We start from the raw sequence: 21,381 nt of genomic DNA on the forward strand, positions 1-21,381 counted from the left end.
GAATTTAAAGACACACTATAGCCGGGCGTGGTGGCGCATGCTTGTCATCCCCACGCTTGGGAGGCTGAGACAGGAGGATCTCACAGGTTCAAAGCCAGCCTCAGCTGGTTTAAGAGACCCTGTTTCCAAATAAAATATAAAAATAGGTCTGGGAGTATAGCCCGGAGGTAGAAGGCCCCTGGGTTCCATTCTCAGTACTACCAAAAAATAAAAAAAATAAAGACACACTATAACAATACCATTTTGAAAGGGGGAAGCCAGAAAACCTCAATGAGAAGGTGAAAACCTCAATGAGAAGACCTGAAAACGATTAGGCTCCCGGGCATGTGGCGCTGGCTGCTGGTCAGGCTGGAGCTCGGGAAACGCTGACCAGACCAGAGTTTATGGTGCTCAGTTTGACTGAAATGTTTCACAGCTGAAGATGGTCAGGAAGCTAAGAAATCTGTTTATGTCATTAAGGGACAGAGGGGAAGAATCCATAGAGCAAGATAAGGAATTGATTAGAAATAAAATGAATTTTTCCCAATATTGGGGATTGAATCAAGAGGCTGGCAGGTGGTAGGCAAGCGTTCTACCCTGAGCTACATCCCCAATCCTTTTTACTTTTTATTTTGAGAGAGGGTCTCACTAAGTTGCTCAGGTTGACCTCTAACCTGAGATCCTCCACCTCAGCCTCCTGAGTTGCTAGGATTATAGGCATGTACCACCATGCCTGAGCATGATTTCGTTTAAGTATCTCACTAATTCAGGTTCTTTCAGGAACTAGTAACAGATACAATTATATATATATATATATATATATATATATATATATATATATATATATATATATATTTTTTTTTTTTTTTTTTTTTTTTTTTTTTTTAAGGAGACTTGGTCCCAAAGAACAGTAGGCTCACCTCTGTCCATACACAGTCCTTAGCTCCAGCCAAGGTACCAGCAAGCACTGGTGCTGCCTTGTCTGCTCATCTCCATGGGGGAGGAAGTACCGGGGATTGGACCCAGGGGCATTCTGTCTCTGACATATACCATCAGCCCAATTTTATTTTATTTTTTATTTATTTATTTTTTTATGGGTCTAGGGATGGAACCCAGAGGCATTTGACCTCCAAGCTACATCCCCTGTCCTATTTTATTATTCATTATTTTGAAACAGGGTCTCCCTAAGTTGCGAAGAACGTAAGTAGCCGAGGCTGTCCGCGAACCACAATCCTCTGGTCTCAGCCTCCCGAATGCTGGGATTATAAGCATGCGCCACCACGCCCAGCTCCTATTTTATTTTTTAGTTTGAAATAGGGTCTTGCTAATTTACTGACAGCCTCATAAGTTGCTGAGGCTGGCTTCAAACCTGTGATCCTACTGTCTCAGCCTCCCAAGTACTGGATTTACAGGCATGCACGACCATACCTGGCTGGCATTCTACTTCTCAGCTACACCCTCAGCCATGTTTTATTTTTGATTTTGAAACAGAGTTTCACTAAATTGTGGAGGGCCTCACTAAGTTGCTGAGGCTGGCCTTGAACCTGCAGTCCTGTCTTTGCCCCCAGCTACTGGGATGACAGGTGTGCACTGCCACGCCCGGCTGCTCATCTCCTTTTCTATACTTCCAACATCGAACTCTCTACTCTTTCAGGTGTTGTTGAAGTGTATAGAGTAACCAAACGTGTCGAGCTGGGGATAAAAGCCACTGCGGTGTGCAGTGAGAAACTCCAGCAGTTGCTGAAGGACATCGATAAAGTGTGGAATAACCTAATCGGCTTCATGTCGCTCGCCACGCTCACAGTAAGCTTACTAAACTGTTCAGCTGTTGCTTTTCTTTCCAGAAACCTAAGCCGTGAAGCGAAGAATATACTCCTATGATGGCACTTACAGGAGAATGAATGAAGGTCCCTTCTGGGTCACGTTACATCACGGAGGGAGGGAGATGATGTGTGCAGCTAGTTGCATAGGAGAGGATGGCTTTGGGATGAGAAAATAAGAGTACAGGACATCATTCTGTCTACATCCTTTTTTTTTTTATTTTATTGGTGGTACTGGGATGGAACCCTTCTACCTCCGGGCTACGCTCCCAGAGCTATTTTATATTTTATTTGGAAACAGGGTCTCTTAAGCCAGCAAGGCTGGCTTCTAACCTGCGTGATCCTCCTGTCTCTGCCTCCCAAGCACGGGGATTACAAGCAAGTGCCACCACGTCCAGCTACATCATCCTTTTTTTTTTTTTTTTGGTGGTACTGGGGTTCCTGGAAGCCCTTCTACCTCCAGGCTACACTCCCAGACCTATTTTTACATTTTTATTTGGAAACAGGGTCTCCTAAGCCAACGCACGCAGCTGGCTTCGAACCTGCGCAATCCTCCTGTGTCTGCCTCCCAAGCGCAGGGATTACAAGCGTGCGCCACCACGCCAAGCTCAAGCTACATCCTTTTTTAAAAATTTTTTTATTGGTGCATTTTAGTCTTTTTTTTTTGTGTGTGTGGTACTGGGGATGGAACCCAGGGGCATTCTACCTCCAAGCTACACTCCCAGTCCTATTTTTTATTCTTTATTTTGAAACAGGGTCTCACTGAGTTGTAAAGGGCCTAAGTAGCTGAGTCTGTCCGCAAACTGCGATCCTCCAGTCTCAGCCTGGGATTACAACTGTGCGTCACCTCACCCGGCGTAATCTTACATCTTAATGGGGTACAAGATGGTAGAGATTTACATATACACATCACTCATTTATTCCTTAATCCTTGTATATACACACAATCTTGCAAAAAAAAAAAAAAAACACTGGTTTGGCCAGGTATGGTGGCATATGCTTGTAATCCCAACATTTGGGAGGCTGAGACAGGAAAATCATGGTTCACAGACAGCCTCAGTTACTATTTAGTGAGGCCCTCTGCAACTCAGTGAGACCCTGTTTCAAAAATAAAGAATAGCCGGGCGTGGTGGCGCACACTTGTAATCCCCACGTTTGGGAGGCGGAGACAGGAGGATCGCGCAGGTTCAAAGCCAGCCTCGCTGGCTTAAGAGACCCTGTTTCCAAATAAAATATATAATAGGTCTGGGAGTGTAGCCCCGAGGTAGAAGGGTTCCATCCCCAGTACCACCAAAAAAAAAAAAAAAAAAAAAAAAAAAAAACCCCACTGGTTTGCGTTGTTTCCTTTATACTTGTAGTTATTTATGTCTCCATATGTGTCCTTCTAAAAATCTGTGTGATAGCCAGGTGTGGTGGGGCACACCTATAATCCCAGTATTTGGGAGGCTGAAACAGAAGGACTGTAGGTTCAAGACCAGCCTCAGAAACTTAGTGAGGTCCTCAGCCATTAAATAAGACCCTGTTTCAGAATAAAAACTAGGGCTAGTGGTGTTGCTTAGAAGCAGAATGTTCCCGGGTTCAATCCCCAGCACCATAGAGACACACACAAAAAACACTGTTTGTTGCTCCCTTTTGGTTTATTTACTACTCTTTAAGTTTTTAGGTTATTTTCATTTTTTCCTATTATGAATCATTTTGCTCTGAATAAACCAACGACTCGCTCTTCTTTTTGACTCTCGTGGGTTTGGGAGGGCATGTGTGCACATGTAGCTGCTGTTGAAATGTTTAGACGGCTTTCCAGATGGCACTTAATCTCATGAGGAGCTGTGTGGCTTTCCAAGCGATAATTTGCTGTTTCTGTTGGTGTCGTGTATAAGCTGCTTATCTCTTTTGAACATTTATTCCATGAAATATGGTTACTGACCTTACATATCTCGTGTTTGTAATAAATTGCTATACATATATATAGGCTAGTAAACTTTTATCAGTTATTTTTCTTTTGTTCTTGCCTTTACATTTCATTGGGCAAAACTATTTTATGTCTATTTATTCATACCTATTCAGTTTGTCTCTGATGATAGCCTTTATTTCACAGTAGCTAGAAATTTATCTTCCTCCCATAGCTGGAATAAATATGCTATTTTTTTTTCACATTAAACCATGTGACCCATCTAAATGAGATTGCAGCTGTAGGAGGAGGCAATTCCTGCTGCTCTGAACTGACGGCTAGGTGGACACACAGCTGCCAAACAACATGAGTGTTTGTGGGTCGGTTCTCACTGGAGACTGGAGCCCAGGGCTCTACCACTGAGCTGTATATACCCAAGCCTGTTTTGTTTTTAATTTTTATTTTATTTTATTTTATGGTACTGGGTATTGAACTTAGGGGCTACACCTCCAGGCCTTTTTATTTTTTGTTTTGAAACAGGGTCTGACCAAGTTGCTGAGGAGTTCAGCCTTCCAAGTACTAGTATTTTTTTGTGTGTGTGTGGGTCTGTAGGTGGAACCCAGGGGCATTTGATCTCTGAGCTACACCTCCTGCCCTATTTTTTATTCTTTATTTTGAAACCTGGTCTCACTGAGTTGCAGAGGGCCTCACTAAGTACCTGAGGCTGTCTGTGAACTGCGATCCTCCGGTCTCAGCCTCCCGAATGCTGGGATTATAAGCATGTGCCACCACGCCCAGCTCAAGTACTAGTATTTTAGGCATGTACCACATGCCTGGCTTGTCCAGGCTTTTTTTTTTTTTTTTTTTTTTTTTTTTTTCCCCCGGTACTGGGGATGGAACCCAGAGGCATTCTACCTCCGAGCTACACTCGCAGCCCTAATTTTTATTCTTTATTTTGAAACAGAGTCTCACTGAGTTGCAAAGGGCCTCACTAAGTAACTGAGGCTGTCCATGAACCACGATCCTCCTGTCTCAGCCTCCCAAATGCTGGGACTACAAGCATGGGCCACCATGCCCAGCTCTTACAGCCATTTTAAAGAAGGCTTGAAGTTTGATTTTGTTATTTTGAAGAAACACTATTGAGTTCGGTAGCCCATCTAACCAGGAAAGTGCTGCCCCTGCTCTTGTATGGTAGCGCTAACTCCTTTAGTGTGACCAAATGCGAGGTAAATGGGGAGAGGAATGAGGTACTCGTGTCCTCTCCTTCAGATTCCCATTATGAGCATCTATTCCTGCATCAGTGCTGAGATGCTAGAGAGTGATTTACCGACATTTTTTAGAAACCATGTAAGCAAGCTGGGCGTGGTGGTACACGCTTGTAATCCAGCATTTGGGAGGCTGAGACCGGAGGATCGCAGTTCGTGGACAGCCTCAGCTACTTAGTGAGGCCCTCTGCAACTCAGTGAGACCTGGTTTCAAAATAAAGAATAAAAAATAGGGCAGGAGGTGTAGCTCGGAGGTCGAATGCCCCTGGGTCCCACACCCAGACCCGCAAAAAAAAAAAAAAAAAAAAAAAGAAACCATGTAATTTTTACTTCAGAGCTTCCAAGGTAATGAAAAGATTTGTTTCTTTCTATGAAGATCTCTTCCATTCAAAAGACAGCTGCATTGGTGCTGTGGTTGTAGCTCAGTGGTAGAGTATGTGTGTCCAGCACACACAGGATCCTGAGCTTAATCCTTGGCACCAAAAAAAAAAAAAAAAAAAAAGTTGTACTACTTTTCTCTAATGAAAGAAAATGCTCCATCCATCACTTCTCAGAGTGCTGGCTAAGATCCGTGTAGCATCTGTTCTTATCAGTTTAATAGCTGATATATCCTCTATCCAAGAACAGCATATCAAAGTGATTTTTGGAACAGGGAGATGGAATGGGAGCTTGCTCTGGCCACTCCACGCATCAGCCTGGTATTGCAGTACCACCACCAGAATGGAAGCTCCTCAGGGAACATTAAAAAAAAAAAAAAAAAAAGCCCGTGATGTAGAGCGCTTCACAGTAGGTAGGGATGTTTGGGCTAAGAAAAGCAAAGCAGGCTACAGTCTCCCCCCCCACCCCGGGGGTCTGAGGATGGAACCCAGGGGCATTTGATCTCTGAGCTACACCCCCTGCCCTATTTTGTATTTTTATTTTGAAACAGGGTCTCACTAAGTTGCAGTGGGCCTCACTAAGTAGCTGAAGCTGTCTGCGAACCACAATCCTCTGGTCTCAGCCTCCCGAATGCTGGGATTACAAATATGCTCCACCATGCCTGGCCACAGTCTTAAGCTCCAAATTGTATCTCCTTAAATTTATTTAAGATGATATAATACAGGCAGAAAAATTATATATTCTCCCCTTTCCCATTAAATTCCCTCGGTCTGTGGACTGAGACTCCCTCTTGTGGTAGAAGCATTCCATTCCTCTGGGCACACAGACTGCAGGAACCACTCGAGAGGTCTGTAGTACTAGTGCTGGAAAGACACTGTTTCAAAATTAAAAAAAGAGCCAGGGATGCTGTCACACACTTGTGATCCCAGTACTTGGGAGGCTGAAACAGGAAGATCACAGGTTCGCAGCCAGCCTCAGCAACTTAGCGAAGCCCTCTCCAACTTCTTGAGACCATGAAGGTTAATTTTATTACTTGAAAGATTAATTTGAGCACAGTTAACTTATGCAGAGCCTCCAGTTTTCATTGGAAATAATAGTAAGACCTTTTCACTTACTGTCCTTATACTTTCAGTAAGTAGGTATTAAAAAAGGACTTTTATTAATTTGACTGATTTAAGATTCAGAGTTTTCCAAGATTTTAATTATTTCTCAGTCTTGATTCAGTGACATGAGCAAAGTCTATAATGTCGATTACAGAGGTAATACTATGTTTTTAACCTCTGTGAAAAGCCCATTAGAAGCCAGGTGTGGTAGTGCACATTTGTAACCAGTACTTGAGAAGCTGACAGGCAGATTCCCGGTTCGAAGCCAGCCTCAGCCAGGACTTAGTAAGGTCCTCAGCAACTTCGTGAGATCCTGTGTCAAAATAAAAAAAGTAAAATGAGTCTGTAGGTGTACCGTGGAGGTAAAATGCTCCTGGGTTCATTCCCTAGTACCGCAAAAAAAAAAAAAAAAAAAAAGGAGCTGATTAGAGTTTATTTGCCAAAGTGAATAATTGTGAGAATGATTTAGAGTAATTTTTTTTCCTTTCCAGAAGCCGTGTGTGTGTGTGTGTGTGTGTGTCTGTGTGTGTGTCTGTGTATGTGTGTCTGTGTGTGTGTGTGTGTGTGTGTGTGTGTGTGTGTAGTACTGGGGAAGGAACCCAGGGGAATTTTATCTCCAAGCTGTACCCCCAGTCCTATTGTTTTATTCTTTATTTTTGAAACAGGGTCTCATTAAGTTGCAGAGAGCCTGACTTTCTGAAGCTGGCTGTGAACCTGCAGCCTCCCATATACTGGGATTACAAGTGTGCCACCACACCAAGCACTCTTTTCTTTTTTTCTTTTTTTTTTTTTTTCTTTTTCTTTTTGGAACTAGGGGGTGGAACCCAGGGGCTTTCTACCTCTGGACTATACTCCCAGACCTATTTTATACTTTATTTGGAAATAGGGCCTCACTCAGTAGCTGAGGCTGGTTTCAAACCTACACAGTCCTCCTGTCTCAGCCTCACATGTGCCACCATTCCCAGCCTTACACTTTTTTAAAATTCCAGTAGTGGGGATCAAATCCTCCAGAGCTGTTTTTATAACTCCCTGAGAGTCCCAACACCAGCCAACGGAGGGAGTCAGGCACGTGAAGTTGTTGCCGTTTTGCAAATGGCAGAACTGAGCATAAACAGGTGATAGTACCAGCCGCTCCGCAGGGGCCACAGTGAGCAGGATTGCACCACAAGAGCAGAGAGACGAGAGGAATAAGCCCCCGCGGCTGAGGTCATGGGAACGTACTCCTGCCGCCGGATCAGAGTTCTCTCATGTACAGTGGGAGCACACCGCACACGTGGCCCTTTCCTCCCCTGGCTGTGGTTTGTTAAGCTAGTTCAGGATATACATTATTTCACATTAGAAAAGATGGGGAAACGTCATATGTAATCCACTCACTTTTCTGGGGAGAACCCTTTTTTCCTCAAGGGAAGAAATGACAAATATGTAATAGTTTTTCTTTGTTGCTCTGAAACAGTTTGGTAACCCCCTCTGTCATTGAGCCTATAATAACTATAGCGAGGTAGCTATTACTCTGGCAGCAATTTGTCATCATCCTGGGTCATGACCTCAGTATCCAGCAGCCCCATGCCAGGCCCTTGTTCCCACTCGGGCTCAGTGCCCGCGCCCGTGCCCCCTGAGCGCGCTTGCATCGCGCTGCCAGGCCTCCACAGCGCCCAGAGCAGCCAGCTGACCTCTGAGCACAGCCAGGAGGGGAGCCGCGGCCTCTCACAGTCCGCTCGTGCTGCTCTTTGGCTTGGTTCTCTAGACAGGACACTTGAGCCAGGCATGGCGGCACATATATGTACACCTGCACATGGTGTACACAGTACTTGGGAGGCCGAGGCAGGAGGATTACAGGTTTGAGGACAGCCTCAGCAACTTAGACTCTCAGCAACCTAGCAAGAGACCCTGTTTCAAAACAAAAAGATAAAAAGTACTGGGGGTGTAGCTTGGAGGTAGAATGCCCCTAGATTCAATCCCCAGCACCACCACCACCAAAAAAAAATATTTGCTCTGGTCCCCCTTTCTGTCTTCACGTCCTTTCCCACCTGCTCAGTCCCCATGCACACGCCATCGCCGCCCACTGCCTGTGCAGCCCATCCACCTCAACTGCTGCCGCGGCTGCACCAAGTTCTCAAGGTGCTGCTGTTAATACACAGCTGATCATCTTGCCCCTGCTAAAGAGAAGGCAGGCCCGCCAAGAAGAGCTCCTCTGCATCCAGATCCTCCCTGAAAACCTCCTCCAGTCTCAGTGGCGTGGGGATCCAGTTCTTTCTGGCTTACAAAAGCTGATTGTTAAAATTTATACTAATTTTGTGAGCCAGTTATTAAACACAGCCATTACTAAAAATTCAGTTGCAGTTAAAATAGTATTTAAAATAGAGGTAGCTGTGCATGGTGGCGCATGCTTGTAATCCCTGCGCTTGGGAAGCTGAGACAGGAGGATCGCGCAGGTTCGAAGCCAGCCTCAGCTACTGAGTGAGGCTCTCAGCAACTTAGTGAGACCCTGATAGGTCTGGGAGTATAACTCAGAGGTAGAAAGCCTCTGGGTTCCACCCTCAGTACCACCAAATAAATAAATAAACAAACAAACAAACAAACAAACAAAACAGAGGTAGAAGTACCCAAAGAGAGGTGATGAATACTCAAGACTTTCTAGTTCTTTTCTGTATCTATTTATTATCTAGCTTTGGGAATGACTTATGTCTGTCATGAGGTAACCAACTATTATTCCTCTTTTCTTGGAATTGATGGGTTTCTTTAGTCTTGGATCAAACCAGGTGACAGTCCCCTGAGAATAATGTATCCATATGGCACAAACACCAGGTGGCAGCACCACCATACATCCGGCTTTAGCTTGAAGCCCGCCATGGTGGGAGGATTTATGGCATGGAAATGAGCAAGTGCTTCAGATGCTGACTGTCCTGACTTTAAAAGGCAAAAGAGAAAATGTTAATGCAGGTTACATTTTAAAGTGCGCTGTCTGTACCATTATATTGTGAATAGCATAAGAGTTGAAGTATTCCCCACTATTCAGCAGTGAAGTTACTCCGGTCTTTAGTAGATGAGTGAGGCTCTGAAATCATGTCTTTGTTGCTTCACTTTAGTCTTAGTCATTAGCATGGAAACATCAGCCAGTATTTATTTCAGAGCTACACATATTTTTAAAAGTAACCAATGGGTGTCTGTGAATCCAAGAGTTCCACAAAAAAAATCAAAACATTTCATGAAGATCAATTGATTTATGGAATTTACAGTAAAGACGATTATATTTGGGGGTTTTTTGTTTGTTCATTTGTTTTTGTGGTACTGGAACCCAGGGCATTCTGCTTCCAAGGTACACTCCCAGCCCTGTTTTTTCTTCTTTTTTCTTTTTTTATTTTTATTGGTACATTGTAGTCCTACATCATAATGAGTACAAGATGGTGGAGGAATACGTGCACACGTCACCCAATTAGCCCTTACCCAATCCCCGCCCCACTCCCTCCTTCCCATGCTTGGCTTAGTGATTGACGTTGATATGTTTGTTAAAGTACATCATGTGCATTAGAGAATTTCCCTCTTCCCCCTCCCGTCCTCAGTTAGGTCGCCTTATTTGCTTATCTATAGTGTCTCCTTCTTCGTCTAGAGTTCCTCCTATGGCCTATTTTCTCCCTCACTTCCACATATTAGAGAGAACATCTGATTTTTTATTTTCTGTGACTTAGCGTCCCTCAGCAGCTACACCTCATCTTATACCTACTGAACTGTCCCCACACCGCACCCTCCGTGCCAGGTCTCCCCTCCTCAATCCAGCAGACCACCGACTGCAGATCCTGCCTCCCTGGCCCTCCGCCGCACGTCCCTGTCCTGTCCCCACTGTTGCCGCCTGCCTGCCTTCCGCCCTTCAGTACGGCTCCAGGATGGCCGTAGCCACCTTCTACCTGGGGCCGCCTGTGAGAATTGCCACACAGCCCATTCACCGCACCAGGAGGAGCGTATGTCAGCCTGCCCTGCCGTGATCCAGTCTGTGCGCCTGCCTTCCCTTCTGGGCCTTTCAAGGCCCTTATGTTTGAGCCTCATCTTCCTCCTTTGATGAGCATGGCACCCACTCTCTAGATTTCCTCTTGTATCTGGACTTTTCTTCCAAGGCCTTTGCTTGGTGCTGCTTGTTATACGTTCAGTATCCTTCCCAATCCCACCTCGCCTGACACCGTCCCCTTCTCCTGGCATATTCCCATCAGGACTCTGCCAAGATGATTCCGGGTTCTGGGAAACAGCTCCAACTTGAGACTCCTTTCTCCTGGGGTTGGGCTAAGAGCCCCTCCCACGTGCCCTGGCACTCAGTTCTTACCGCTAAGGTACTTGTGGCACTCAGGGTACTTACTGTACCACCTGACCCTCGACTGTGTGATCTCAAAGAGGAAGCATGCTTCATTAGTACTGGCGTCCCTAGCACCTCCGGTATAGCAGGTACTCAGCAATGGTTTAGGAAATTGAGCTGTCGTATTGGTGGTAGTAAGGAGTTAATTTGCTGCCAGACCGACTGGGACGGATGATCCACAAGTGAAGGAAACAGCATTTGAAATTCTGGGTTCTGACCCAATTGTCTTGTCTTCCTCACAGCCAGATGAGAATTCGCTGGATTTTTCCTCCTGTATGCTGCGACCTGGGATTAAAAATGCTCAGGAACTTGCTTGCGGCGTGTGCCTCCTAAATGTGGACTCCAGGAGTCGAGTAAGTCATACGCCTTCCCCTGCAGAGGGCAGAGTGCTTATGTAACATGACTTGGGGGACAACCTTCACTGCAAGGTGTGACCACAGAGAGGGATTTTAAAGAGTGAACGTCAGCTGGGTGTGGTGGTGCACCCCTGAAATCCCAGGACTTGGGAGGCTGAGACAGGAAGATCACAGGTTCACAGCCAGCTTCAGCAACTTAGTGAGGCCCCATTGTAAAATAAAATAGGGTTGGAGGTAGAGCTCAGGTGAAAGGCCCTAGGTTCAATCCCCAGTATCACCAAAAAATTAACAACAACAACAATAATAATAACACAACAATAATAATAACAACAACAAAGTAAAAACTAAAATAGGGCTGGCAGTATAGCTCAAAGGTCAGCCCCTGGCTTCAATCCTCAATGCCACACACACCCAGGGAAAGCCAAAGCCTTAAGAGCGAATGCATGTCTTCCTGAGAGCGGCTGGGTGCTGTGCAGGACCACACAGCCCTTCCCTTCTCCTGAGCTCTGTTTGCATTGTGCCTGTGGCATGCTGTGCGCAGTGGGGAGCGAAGAGAACTGCTGAAGCCTGTGAGGACGTTTGGAGGCAAGAGGCCCTGTTGTGGGGACTTTTTTGACTTTATGGTTTCAACATTATTTCAGAAAGAAGAGAAGCCTGCAGAAGAACATCCTAAAAAAGTATGAACCGGTTTCACATTATCTTAGCGTCTCCATCTGAATTTTGAGTGTGGAAGGCAAACAGATGATTCTGTTGCCATCCGGGACTGTTCCAATCATGAGCCCTTTACTGAGTCATCTCTGTTCCCATAATGTTTGATTCGGTCAACTAACGTGTCTGTGGCCCCACTGCTGTCTTGTTTGCATGCTTGTGCTCATAACTGGCTTCTGGTGTTGTCGTTATTTTTCTCTATGATCAACAGGGTAACAGAATGAGCAGCTTCTAGGAGACTGGAGGTGGTGGTGACCCACAGAATGAGATCAGAGCACTTCCAGGTTTAGCTCTTCATAGACAAAAACAAATCGTCTGGGGACTGGAGTTGTATTTGTCTCCTTGTAGCGTTCTAGAAAACTAATCTTGGGCAGTGGTCCAGGGTTAGGCCTCTTTTTCCTGCCACTGTAGCCTACTTTAAGCATTATGGACCTGGAACTAATTCCTATATGTTTAATGTCCACTTATTTCTTATCAAACCTATACTTGGGGTTGGGGATTTGGCTCAGTGGCAGAGCGCTTGCCTAGCACGTGCAAAGCTGTGGGTTCGATCCTTGGCCCCATAAAAAACAATCGAAAAAAGTATAAAAAAAAAATCAAACCTATACTTGCTGGGACTTTGTAATTATGGTAGTCTCCCCTGATCTGCAAGGCATATGGTCCGAAACCCTGGCGGATGCCTGAAACTCTGGATAGTACTGAACCATATATTTGCTGCTTTTTCTCATAAATTCATATTTATGATAGTTTAACTTATAAATTGAGTACAGTAAGAGATTAGCAATCATAAGACAGAGCAATTATAACAATATGCTATTATAAACGTTAGGTGAAGCTGGGCATGGTGGCACGCGTCTGTAATCCTGCATTTGGAAGGCTGAGGAGGATCGCAGGTTTGCAGCCAGCCTCAACTACTTAATGAGGCCCTCCACAACGTAGTGAGACCCTGTTTCAAAATAAAAAATAAAAAGTAGGGCTGGGAGCCAGGCGTGGTGGCGCACGCTTGTAATCCCAGCATTTGGGAGGCTGAGACAGGAGGACCGTGATTCACAGACACCCTCAGCTACTTAGTGAGGCCCTTTGCAACTCAGAGGTAGAATGCCCCTGGGTTCCATCCCCAGTACCGCAAAATAAAATAAAATAAAGAATAAAACGTAGGGCTGGGAGTTGGGCATTGTGGCGCACACTTGTAAATCCCCATATTTGGGAGACTGAGACAAGGAGAACCATGATTTGTGGACTGCCTCAGCTACTTAATGAGACCCTGTTTCAAAATAAAGTATTAAAACATAAGGCTGGGGTGTAGCTCAGAGAAGGATGTCCCTGGGTTCCATCCCTGGTACCACAAAAAAAATAAATAAATAAATAAAAGTTAACTGAATGTGGTCTTTCTCACAGAAGACTGAAAGCAGATGTTAATGTTTTGGACTGGCTGCTGTGAGAGTGACTGACGCTGCATACGGGGAACTGCAGGTCAGAGGGGCTGCTGTCCTCAGCTCCTCATCCATCTAGCATAGTTTAGATCCTAACAGTCACTACAGTTGCTATGGATTCCTTTCTAACTCTCTTACAGGGTTTTTCATGTAGTTGTTTTTTTGTTTTGTTTTGTTTTTTGCCATGACAAGGCTGTAATCATCCACAGAAATGCGGGTTAGAGTCCGCCAGCCGTGTCTGGGGAGGGCAGCCTTCCGAGCTGTGAAGGATGGCAGATGGCAGTCAGCCACAGAGCTCCTCTGACACACCCTCATCTCTTCCCCGTAGCCTCTGCCTGCCCTCTCTGCGAAAGATCTGGCCTTCTTTTGGAGAAACTAGGTTGAGTAGTAACAGTTTTATACTCTGGTTAGCAGTCTACAGGACTTTCTCCCCGGATCCCCAGGGCTCCCTGCTCAGCTTTCGTGTGTGTGCCATCCTGGCCTCCGCCTCTGTGATACCTGGCCAGGTATCCTTGTTGCTCGCTGATAAGCTGTCAAATCAGAAAAGGCCTGACTTGCCCCACATTTCTATTTCCGGCAGGCATTCAACTCAGAAACAGACAGTTTCAAGCTGGCCTATGGAGGGCACCAGTACCATGCCAGCTGTGCCAACTTCTGGATCAACTGTGTTGAACCGAAGCCTCCTGGCCTCATTCTGCCTGACTTGCTCTGAGGAAACCCTCTACGAAGCACTGCTTTGTTGTGTTTTTCCTATCAAACCCCTTGGGGTGTCAGGGGCCAATAAACAGAATGTGAGTACCGCAGAGTTTATATGCACGAATCTGTATGAAGATTCCCCAAGAGGGAGGGTGGAGAAACACAGTCATCCCCGCGGCCAGCCAGCCTACGACCCCGGCGCCCACTGCTGGGAGCGGAGGCCGAGTTGCCCTTCCCAGACTGCACCTGGCATCAAAAGTTTGTTCACTCATTTCTGTTCTTTTAAAATGATTGAAAATATGGGCCATTGTTTTCTTTAAGGAATAACTTGCTGCTCCACTATGGAAACTGTGAAGAATTGACATTTGAAGAAAAATAAATTATTGTCGTAGGACCAGAATTGGCAGGACAATTTCAAGCCAGTGCTGGTTATATCTAGGAAATACGTGGTCCTGTGAAGTAGAATGCATTTCTCTGCATTTAGCTTGTAGATACCTGAGGTGGAAAGGGGGAAACTGTGGCTAAACTGATGTTCTGTCTTCTTAAAGAGAAAGCTTTGCTCGTCTCCACTGGACAGTAGCAGGCAGCCAGGGCAGGCCTGTCATCTTTGCTGCCGCAACTAAACCTTCACCTCCTCCCTTCACTTCTGAAGTCCTGCTTTTGAGAAGACTCTCCCAAAACATGCCCTGCAGTGGAGAGGACCGTCCATCCTGACAGAAGCCCAAGGCCTGTGTGTTGGGATGAGTGTCCTTCCCTTCTCAGAGTCTTCACTGGAAACTCATTGGCCTCACACAGAGACCAGACAAAGCCTGGGACTTTCCAGACATGACTTGGGAAGGTCCAAGGAATGAGAGCTCTTGGCAGCATCCTCTCTCCACATTTCCAAAGATGACAGTAACAGGCCCAGCACTGCTGATTTTGTAGGATCTGTCAGAGAGATCTGAAAATTAACTCAGCAGGAGCAAGTGGCGCTCCCAGCCCACTGAGCAGAGCAGTAAAATGTATGGGAGAAAATTTTTCAGCAACAGCACTGACTTTTAGAAGGAAAAGGCTCTTGTTCTCTGGTGTAGGACTTTTTGCCATTTAAACTGAATGCATAAAATCAGAGGGATAAGGACCAAATGGCTAAGTGCTGCTGTTTCTAAGAAATATCTATCCATCTAGGTGTACATTTCTCTCAATTGCTGGTTATGTGCTTTCTGAAGAGATTTTTAAATCTTGTTTGTTTGGCTTTATATGACTTGGGTTTTATTACCCAAACTTAGTTTTCATTTGTAAACACTGAAAAGGTTGACTTTGTCTATGTGCCTGCTGCTTTTGCATAATTATTGTCCCCTTCCAGGGCAGAACTTAAGGGAATTCTGCATTGTTTCATCTTCTGTGGTGTTTCACCTTTTATATTTCTCCGAGAAAAGTGTAGATAGAGCATTTTGTTTTGTTTTGTTTTGTTTTTGTATTTTTATATTTCTCCGAGAATTATTGCTGAACCATTTGAGGGAAATGCCACAAGGACTGTTCCTCTGTCACAGTGGCCTCCATCAGTGACATTTAAAAATGTCCATTCCTAGATTTTAGAATGCCTCAACTAAAATACCTACATAACAATCACAGCTGTCTTTACCAAGTATGATCGATTTAGTCACTCCTTGGGAGGTGCCAGAGGAAAATACAGTAAGCATCATCAAAAAGACTTTGCAGTAAAAAGTATTTACCACTTTTAATATCTGTTTAATACTTGAAATGTTTTGTTATAGCCCACCACTAAAGATCTGGAAAGTGTAGAATCCCGTGGGGCTGTTTTTCTTTAGGAGCATGTATTGAAGTGACTCAACATGGCATTCGGCTTCACCTCGGCTTTTGTTAGCCAAGAGCCCAGTGTCCTTGGAAACAGTAACCACGGTTACTTATTTCCATACTGTGTAATCGTGTCAGGCAGCTTCACCCCCTTGCTTGAATGGCGATTAATAAGCACTTTCCTTTTGGTATTGTGTTTTGCCCTTTAAATTCTGTGACTTAGTGTGTAATTTAATTTTTGTCTGGACATGCTTGAGATAGAAGAGATACAAGGTATACTAGGATTTTGTCTATGCCATATTTTTCTCGTGGCTTCTAGTTAGCATTCCATATGGGTTGCATGTTCTAAATTAAGTATTTTCTGTATACAAATATATTTGGGGGGCTTGGGGTACTGGTTTGGTTTTTGGTTTTGTGTAAAGATGTTTTCTGCTAAGCTGTGAAAGAGTAAGTGCTGTATGTTATAGAAATTTGAAATACTTGCTCTGTACCGGGACCACTATGAAAATTCCCTTAACACCTTCTAGTTCAGACCTTCCTTTGTGAGCAGCTAATAAACTTTGACATTTTGAAAGACATTTTTTCATTCAGAAGGGAGCATTATAATCTGCTGTAGACCATTCCAGCAAATGTCAGAATGCAAAGCAAGATGAGATTAGCCCGTATGTTTCATGTTTAGGTTGGGTAGTGTGTCTTTGGAAGTACAAGCCAAGTAACAATATGCAGAAGCCCTCTCCTTGCAAGGTCAAGCTAAGGGAAGTAAGTCTTGAGTAGAACAGCTTTATGTGAAAATGCCACTTTAGCTGGGCGTGGTGGCGCAGGCTTGTAATCCCCGCGCTTGGGAGGCTGAGACAGGAGGATCGCACAGGTTCGAAGCCAGCCTCAGCTACTTAGTGAGGCTCTCAGCAACTTAGTGAGACCCTGTTTCCAAATAAAATATAAAATGGGTCTGGGAGTATAGCCCAGAGGTAGAAAGCCTCTGGGTTCCACTCCCAGTACCACCAAAAAGAAAAGAAAAGTAAATGCCACTTTACAAACCTTTAACAAAATATCATTACAACAAAATTTTTACTTCATTCCTTGTATGTTTATGTGAATATAGTATAAGCTTTTTTTTTAAGTGCATTCACATTATCAGGAATAGTGGCAACACTTGAACAAACCCAGTACTGGGAAAGCTGAGACAGGAGGATTGCAGGTTCAAGGCAGCCTTAGCAATGTAGTGAGTCCATGCTTCAAAATACAAAATCAAAAGGGCTGGGCATGTAGCTCAGAGGTAGAACCCTCCTATTCAATCCTCAGTACCAAAAAAAAGTGACATCTTATTTTTGTCACTGTGGCTGAGTTAGCAATGAGCCTTAGTAGAGTTTTCTTATGTTGGGCGTGGTTCTGGGTCCTGTATTCTGAAAGATAGTGTGACTTGTTTCCTGTTTGCATTTCATTGAACTGTTCTAGTTGCTATGTTTAGGTTTATAAAACGATCTCTAAAATATTTTTAGGGTTTATTCTGATAAACCACTTGTTAAACTTCCCTGCCAGAAAATACAAGTGAAAAAGAATGTCATGCAACTAGACTTTTTATCTTTTGTTTACTGGGTTGATTTCTTTCTGATAAAGCAGATGAGGTTGTATATACCTATAATCCCAGCTGCTCAGAAGCTAAGGCAGAAGGATTGAAAGTTCAAGGCCAGCGTGAGAAATTTAGGTCCTGTCTCAAAAAGGGCTGGGGATATAACTCAGTGGCTGAACGCCCCTGGGTTCAAGCACCGGAATTGCTTTTGTGAACTCAGGCGTTCTACTCCCAAGCTATACCCCTAGTCCTATTTTTTTTTTTTTTAATTTGGAAACAGGGTCTAAAGTTGCAGAGGGCCTGAGTAGCTGAGGCTGGCCACAAACCTGTGATCCTCCTGTCTCAGTCTCCCAAGTACTGAGATTACAAGCATATGCCACCATGCCCAGCTTCTCAGTACTGTTTAAAAAAAAAAAAAAGGATTTGGCCAGGTGCAGTGGCACACACTTGTAATCCCAGCATTTGAGAGGCAGAGACCGGAGGATCGTGGTTCTCTTAGCGAGGCCCTTCACAATTCAGTGAGGCCCTGTTTCAAAAAATATAGACTAAAAACATAGGACCAGGGGTGTAGCTTGGAGATAGAATGCCCCTGGGTTCCATCCCCAGTACTGCAAAAAACATAAATAAAATAAAAAAGAACTTTAGCCGGGCCTAGTAGCACACGCTTGTAATCCCAGCACTTGGAAGGCTGACAGGAGGATCGCACAGGTTTGAAGCCAGCCTCAGCTACTTGGGCTCTCAGCAACTCAGTGAGAGCCTGTTTCCAAATAAAAATATAAAATAGGTCTTGGAGTGTAGCCTGGAGGTAGAAAAGCCCCGGGGTTCCAACACCAGTACCACAAAAAAATAATAATTTTATAGGTGCAAGTCAGTAGGATAACTAAGGGCCAAAGCACTTAGTAAGTTTTAGGCTGTCCGGGTGTACTAAGGATTGAACCTAGAGGCATTCTACCTCAGAGCTACACACCCCTCTTTTTGACACAAGTCTTGCCAAAGTTGCTGAGGTTGGCCTTGAACCTGTGAACCTTCTGTCTCAGCCTCCCAAGTACTGGCATTACAGGTATGCACCTCTAGGCCCAGCTACACTTTTAGTTATATCCCAGTAGTGGCATCTGCCAGGATTCCTACAGGAAACTTCCTTAATTATCAAGAATATCTGTCACCAGGTATTTTCTTCTTATAGTAACCTTTTAATTTTCCTATTTAGACAATAATGATGCATGTTTATGAGTAGGCAAATGGTACAAAACAAAGTAGGATTCAGATGGAGAAACACTGCCATAGAACAGGTAAAATCAGAAAATATAGACCTACTGGCATAATTATGGCCTCCTGCCAGAACAACGCAGGGCTGACGGTGCTGTGGACTCGGGCGGGCCTCCCGTGCGCAGCACAGGGCGACCTGGCCCCTGCTCCGTTGCTCCCAGGAGAGCGAGGAGACAGCACACTCAGCCTCCCCACCACAGCCCCAAGGGGCTGTGCTATCAGGATTAATGGGAAGCAGGAACTGGGATGGAACCAGGGGCATTCTACCTCTGAGTTGCACCCCAGCCCTATTTTTTATTATTTTGAAACAGGGTCTCGCTGAGTTGCAAAGGGCCTAAGTAGCTGAGGCCATCCACGAACAACAATCCTCCTGTCTCAGCCTCCCAAATGCTGGGATGACAAGTATGCACTGCCATGCCAGGCTTGGAGGATATTCTTAAAGGAAGCCATTTTTACTTGCTTACTGCTTAGACTGAGGTTTGATTTCAAGCACTTATGTGTTAATAGTCAAGCAAAGAATACTCCACTTAGCAAAAAAAAAAAAAAAAAAAAACAGAGCCGGTGTGGCGCACGCTTATAATCCCAACATTTGGGAGGCTGAGACAGGAGGATCGTGCAGGTTCGAAGCCAGCCTCAGCTACTTAGTGAGGCCTTTGCAACTCAGTGAGACCCTGTTTCAAAAGAAAGAATAAAAAATGGGGCTGGGCGTGTCGCTCAGAGGTAAAATACCCCTGGGCTCCATCCCCAGTACCGCAAAAAAAAAATAATAAAGAAAAAAATGAAAACAGTCCTTTTTATTAGAGCATATACAGTTTTCCACTGTTCCACCATGTGAATTTTTGTGTGTATATGTTCGTACGAACCCAGGGGTATTCTACCTATGAGATTTACCACTCCAGTCCTATATTTTATTTTGAAACAGGGTCTCACTAAATTGCTGAGAGCTTTGCTAAGTTACTGAGGCTGGTCTCAAATCTGCAATCCTCCTAAGCCTCCCAAGTACTGGAATTACGGGGTGTACCACCACACCTGGCTTGGGATGTCTATTTTAAACAGTGTTCATAATTGTCATAAGAGCCATAGCTCAGCAGTTTTGGACAGCATCTTCTGTCATCCACACACATGCACATACACACCCTGAAATTATTAGTAAAAGCTCTATGTTAAGCAGATAAATTTATTAAAAATAATGCTAAAATAATCCTGGGGCACACTGATTTTAAGAGGGTCTTTGCAACAGATCTGATTTTAACTACTTATCAACTAAATAACAAAGGTATTATTTTAACTTACAGAGTCACTAACTAATAGAGGGAGGAGAGTAGAAGTAATCCAGTAGAGACTGAAGCCGGTGTCAGTCTTCCCTAAGCCTCTGTCTGGTTGGCAGCCTTGGGCAAAGCTTGTCTCGAAAAGGGTTAATCGGGGCCCAAAGTGACTTTTGCAGAGAGCTGCTTCTGCACCTGCCACGGTGCCAAAGGGCATGGGATTCAGAATAGAGCAGAACCAAACAGCTTATTCCACTGTTCAAATTGTTAAAAATGATTAAAAGCCAGTTAAAGATTCTCAGAAACACTATTTCAAAATGCTAGTTTTAAAAATGCTACTAGCAATGTATGCATTCCCTGTATGTCCACTCCCTATCTCTTAAAATAAACTTCAACACCCAGTGTAAAAACACTTGGGAGAAAACGAAAGGTCAACCATTTGAAAAGAAAGAGGAAGAGGGGAGCAGACGGTGCGCGGCGGATGCTGGCACTGCTCAGGGCTGCCGATGCAGGCTGTGCTGCATCAAATCCCCCAGTAAGGCATCAGGTGTCGGGACTCTTTCTCGTAAACGTCTGGAACTATGCCATAAGGTGTCTGTACCATCTTAACTGTAGACTTCCCAAAGAGCTGGCGCTCATAGTCTATCAGCTGCCTCCAGAAGCCCACGTTGGGCCTGATGACGGGCCTCCGGGCTTTCACCCAGTTGTACGCCTCCAGCAGGCACACGTTGTGGAATTTCATCAGGTAAGCAATGCAGAGAGTGGCCGAGCGGCTCACCCCTGCGGCACAGTGCACCAAGGTAGCCCCATGCTTCCTGCTCACGCTGTGGATCTTATCAGCCACACTGTCAAAGTACAGTCCAATGGGCGCGTGAGGCATGTCGGCCAGAGGCACTTTGACATATTCAAACTGGGGCCAGTTGAAATTGGGGATCTCGATGGTGGCATTAACGATGCAGGTGATGCCGCGAGCCTGGAGGAGGTGCCGGTTGGAGGCCACACTGCCTCTGCCCAGGAAGAGCGAGGAGGTGATCTGAGCGATGCCTCCTACGTCCCCCTCGGAAATCATCCGAGGAGCCATCAGGGTCCGTGGGAGCGTGCTGTGACCTCTGGAGCTCATGAAGATGCCAGCAGTCACACTTGCATCGTCGGGGGCAAGACCAAAGTGTTCGGCTGTCTTCCACCAGGGAACCCAAAACCACAGTCGCCTTCCTGCAAGACACAGGGATCTGTGAGGACTTTCAGTGCTACCTATTCATGCCAGGCGCAGTGGCACCTGCATATCGCCTCAAGTCTATGGGTCTCGGGTTCAAGGCTAGCGTGTGGTAACTTAGCAAGACCCTGTTCCTAAATAAAATAGAGGTGGGGATATAGCTCAGAGGCAGAGCAGCCCTGGTTTCAATCCCCAGTACCACACAAAAAATTAAAAATTAATGCAAATGATTTAGCGCAGCCTTCTGAAGTCGGTGGGGCACATAGGGGAAAGGGCTTGAAATAGTTATTTTCTATAACAGGATG

At 45.0% G+C, this 21,381-nt stretch overlaps 2 protein-coding genes across 16 annotated transcripts in view; one reads left to right on the top strand and one right to left on the bottom strand.

Annotated features, from left to right (window-relative positions):
• SYNRG (synergin gamma) overlaps positions 1–13,984 on the top strand; it is a gene marked incomplete at both ends in the record, with an annotated part of 101,053 nt that extends 87,069 nt beyond the window's left edge. For 7 of the 15 annotated variants that reach the window (XM_080713706.1, XM_080713708.1, XM_080713710.1 and 4 more), the window contains 4 exons: positions 1,634–1,782; positions 11,018–11,128; positions 11,773–11,808; positions 13,853–13,984. In XM_080713706.1, coding sequence (XP_080569832.1) covers positions 1,634–1,782; positions 11,018–11,128; positions 11,773–11,808; positions 13,853–13,984 — 428 coding nt within the window. Of the gene's footprint in view, positions 1–1,633; positions 1,835–10,970; positions 11,129–11,772; positions 11,809–13,852 lie in introns of all 15 variants that reach the window. The other 8 variants (XM_080713705.1, XM_080713698.1, XM_080713700.1 and 5 more) reach the window with 2 other exon arrangements.
• Positions 13,985–20,386: 6,402 nt separating this feature from the next.
• Positions 20,387–20,983, bottom strand: DUSP14 (dual specificity phosphatase 14; the record flags this gene model as incomplete). The annotated part of the gene is made up of 1 exon (XM_080712146.1): positions 20,387–20,983. The coding sequence occupies one exon, from the start codon at positions 20,981–20,983 to the stop codon at positions 20,387–20,389; it is 597 nt and encodes a 198-aa protein (XP_080568272.1).
• Positions 20,984–21,381: the final 398 nt, after the last annotated feature.

Source organism: Muscardinus avellanarius (assembly GCF_963383645.1).
Source record: "Muscardinus avellanarius genome assembly, chromosome: 16".
In the NCBI taxonomy this organism is placed as follows: Eukaryota; Metazoa; Chordata; class Mammalia; order Rodentia; family Gliridae; genus Muscardinus; species Muscardinus avellanarius.